The sequence below is a fragment of the Arachis duranensis genome, chromosome 4, assembly GCF_000817695.3.
Source record: "Arachis duranensis cultivar V14167 chromosome 4, aradu.V14167.gnm2.J7QH, whole genome shotgun sequence".
Lineage (NCBI taxonomy): Eukaryota > Viridiplantae > Streptophyta > Magnoliopsida > Fabales > Fabaceae > Arachis > Arachis duranensis.
Window position 1 is genome coordinate 9960657 of NC_029775.3, and position 3769 is coordinate 9964425.

Consider the following 3769-nt stretch of genomic DNA (forward strand, 5'->3'; position numbering starts at 1 on the left):
TTATAAACATCCATAGTTTATATTTTATTGATATAAATTCTTTACAGTATTATTTAACTTGTGTATAATTTCCCATGGACCTTAAGGTAATGACTTTAATTTTCAAATCTAAACATAATATGTAGCTAGCATGAAATAGCCAGTTTTATTCCCAATAATAATATAATTTTGAATGATGATTACCCTAATGTGGCAGGGTAGGGATGCTTTGTTCATTCCTAAAGAAGTTGGAAGGATCAACCTTGGTCTTAATTTGAACCAACCTATTGAAGTTTTGATTGAAATAGTCAACCCCATAAACCCTACCTTGCACATAGCTGTTCTTACCATTATGGTTAATTCCCAAATCAAGATCCTTGTAATTGAAGAAAGCCTCTCTAGGGTTGTTGGACACAAAAGGAGTCATGTACTTATGAAGTTTCCTAGTCAAGTCAATGTAGTAATCAGCAACATCTTTCCCTGGAGTTTTCCAATTTGCTTGGTACTGAACCTTCCATAATCTGCCAGCCCTATGAGGAAAAGGAGTTTCTGTTGATGGAATCTCAGCCATTCTTCCACCATAAGGATTGAAATACAGTATAGTATCTACCAACTCAATCATCTTGTTGAAAATTCCTTCCAAACCCTCTTTTGAAATTGGTTTCTTCACATAATCAGATTTCCTTTTCAAGAAGTTGACTGGTGATTGTGGTTGCCTATCAAGCAAGACCTCAAGAGGAGTTGAAATGTTGATGTTAGTCCAAAAGAGCACCGATTGAAGCCAAGTTGTTTCAATGCAATCTTGTTGCTTCAAACCCAATTGAGGAAACTTGTCATGCAAGAGAGAAATTAGGGTTTTGGAGTCACCAAGGTACAAGGCTATGAAGTTAGCCCTAAGAGTCTTAGTTCCATTATTTTGTGTTGCATTCACCACATCCATGATAAGCCTAATGAAGAGGTCATTGTCAATGGTAGGTGCAACATGTTGCCAATTATAAACTATGTCAGTGGCATTTTCTTCTAAGGTTCTATAAACACTGAACACAGTTACTTTCTCTGGGACTTTAACAAGCTTGATTTTGTAGGCAATCACAACACCAAAGCTTCCACCACCGCCACCTCTAATGGCCCAAAACAGATCTTCGCCCATTGATTCTCTATCAAGTAGTCTACCTGTTAATTAAGTTCAATCACTGTTACATAAATTTAAGACATTTATATCTTGCAAAAAGATTTGAACCATTTTTCAATTATGGGGCACTCTACTTTACAGATTGGAGTCGGAGTCATATAGAGAGAATATAATTCTTTTTATAGTTATTTTTATTATTTTATTATTATTCAAAATATGGGTCCTACCTTTATTAATCTCTTTTTCATTCTATTAAAGAAAAAATTTATAAACTTACATCTTTACCATATAATTCACCTTCAATTATTTAATATTTTTTTCTACAATAATAGCTCAAATTTTTAACCTTTTTTTATTTACTATTTTGTTGATGGATTCTTGATTTAAAAAAGTTTTTCTAGCAAAATCGATTAATTTAATTAGGTAAAATTTTTTTATACATATATAGAGTAAGAAAAATTTTAGCAAAATAATGTTTTTAGATCACTTGATTTTAAATTAAACTAAATTATTAACGCTTCAGCTTTAAATAATAATGAATAAATATAAAAAATCAACTTTTAATTAGTTAACGTTAGTTAATTTTTTATTATAAAATTATTTCTTACTCTGATCTTTTTTATAGAATTTTGAATGCAAGGTTTAAAATTTAATATTTAAAAAATAAATTAAAAAAATTAGTTAATATTGAACGAAAAATCTTGACTTTCTAATTTAATTCTTAATTAAATAATATAATATACCGTAAACATCAACTATTTGTGCATCAAGAACAATATTAGCTAATTTTTTATTATAAAATTATTTTTTTAACTTTTATTTTTTAAAAAACTTAGAGTTAGAATTTAAAAATAGATAAAAATTTATATGCAAATAGATATCTTTATGTAAAGTTGATAGTTAAAAATTATTAAATAATCTGATATATTTGACTAAATTATCATCTAATGATTTTTAACTATATCAATTTTATATGAAAACAACTATACATAAATTCCTATCTTAAAATTAAGAGTATAATTTAAAATTTAAGAATTAAAATTTATAACAAAAAAATCTTAAAAAATTAACAGAAAAAATGAGTCTTTTTAAACTCTTAAATAATATAGTTAAAGGAGTCACTCACACAAAGATATCAAAAACATCTTTTTTTAAAGATATTTTTTAACAATTAAAATTTAACACATATAATCAATTAAAATTTAAATCGTATTAATTTTTGTCAAAATTATATCAGACAAATTAATTTAATCGAAAAAATGGTGAACTAAATTTTGAATTAGTCTAAATTGATATTATTTTTTATAAAAAAAAGACTACAATATCATATATATATATATATATAATAGGAGTATTTTAGTATTTTTTATAATAAAAATATTGTAGTCATTTTTTATAAAAAATATTATTTTAGATCAATTCAAAATTAATTTATTAATTTTTTGATAAAACTGATTTGTTCTATCTAATTTTAATAAAAAATAACACAATTTAATCGATTATATGTATTAAATTTTAATTATTAAAAAATATCTAAAAAAAGACTTTTTTGACATCTTGATGTGAGTTACTTCTATAGTTAATACTTAATATATAGTATACCTTGAACATCAACTATTTGTGCATCAACAACGTTGTCGACTGAAAGACCATATTTTCTCATCATATTGCCATAGCCACCACCACTTATGTGCCCTCCAACACCAACTGTGGGACAAACCCCTGCTGGGAATCCATGACCTTTACTCTTCTTAGCAATATTATAGTACACCTCACCTAACTGTGCACCAGCCTGTACCCAAGCTGTTTCACTTTCTATGTCAACCTCAATTGATCTCAGGTTGAACATGTCTAGGATGAAGAACGGCACTTCAGCCACATATGACACTCCTTCGTAGTCATGCCCGCCGCTTCGGATTTTCATTTGCAGGTTGTGCCTTTGACCACAAACAACCGCTGCTTGCACGTGAGATACATGCAAAGCAGTGATTATGAGGTATGGTTTTCTTGTTGTCGACGTGTTGAAACGAAGGTTTCTAACGTAGGAATCCAGCACCGAAGTGAATGAGGCATTTCTTGGTGTGAAAATTGCTGAGCTTATTGGGTGAGAAGAATCTGAATGGTTTACAAGGCAATGAATGAATGTATTGTGAGCTGAGGGATTTGAATTTGAAGCTGAAGTTGAACATGGTGCTAAGGAAACTAATAACACAACAATAATGGGAAGAACTAGTAATAATGATGGTAATGCTCTAATATTATTAGAACGAACTACCATTTTTTTTTCTCTTTATCTTAGCTTAATAATAATAATGTTTCTGTATATTAATTTTTAACAAAGATGAGAGTATTTTTTTAATGATGAGTGTATATTTTTTGGCATGGTTTGTGTTGGAATTTATAAGGCGCCCTTGAACATGCAAAAAAACAAATATTACAGAATGGAATAATGAGAACATACAAGCCGGCTTGGGTTACCTCCCAATTTGACCCATGAATTTTTAAGAAGAACAAATCCATAACGTAACTCAATTATCCTTTGACCTCACAACACATATATATATTGATTTATATTACGTTACGTTTGTCAATATTGTTATTTCTTTTTTTTTTTTTTGGGTGAAAGTCAATATATTGTTATTTCTAACATAGTGAACT

General features: G+C 28.5%; 1 protein-coding gene across 1 annotated transcript; it reads right to left on the reverse strand.

Annotated features, from left to right (window-relative positions):
• Positions 1-120: 120 nt before the first annotated feature.
• Positions 121-3481, reverse strand: LOC107483266 (berberine bridge enzyme-like 8). Its single transcript, XM_016103895.3, has 2 exons — positions 2714-3481; positions 121-1152 (listed from the first exon to the last, which is right to left on the reverse strand). The coding sequence occupies exons 1-2, from the start codon at positions 3387-3389 to the stop codon at positions 185-187; spliced, it is 1644 nt and encodes a 547-aa protein (XP_015959381.1). The 5' UTR covers positions 3390-3481; the 3' UTR covers positions 121-184.
• Positions 3482-3769: the final 288 nt, after the last annotated feature.

Excerpts from the sequence above, each read along its gene's own strand:
- LOC107483266 (XM_016103895.3), bottom strand. The coding sequence starts at position 3,389 with ATGGTAGTTCGTTCTAATAATATTAGAGCATTACCATCATTATTACTA. Across the intron at positions 1,153-2,713 it reads ACAAATAGTTGATGTTCAAG|GTAGACTACTTGATAGAGAA; the intron begins GTATACTATATA and ends CTTAATTAACAG.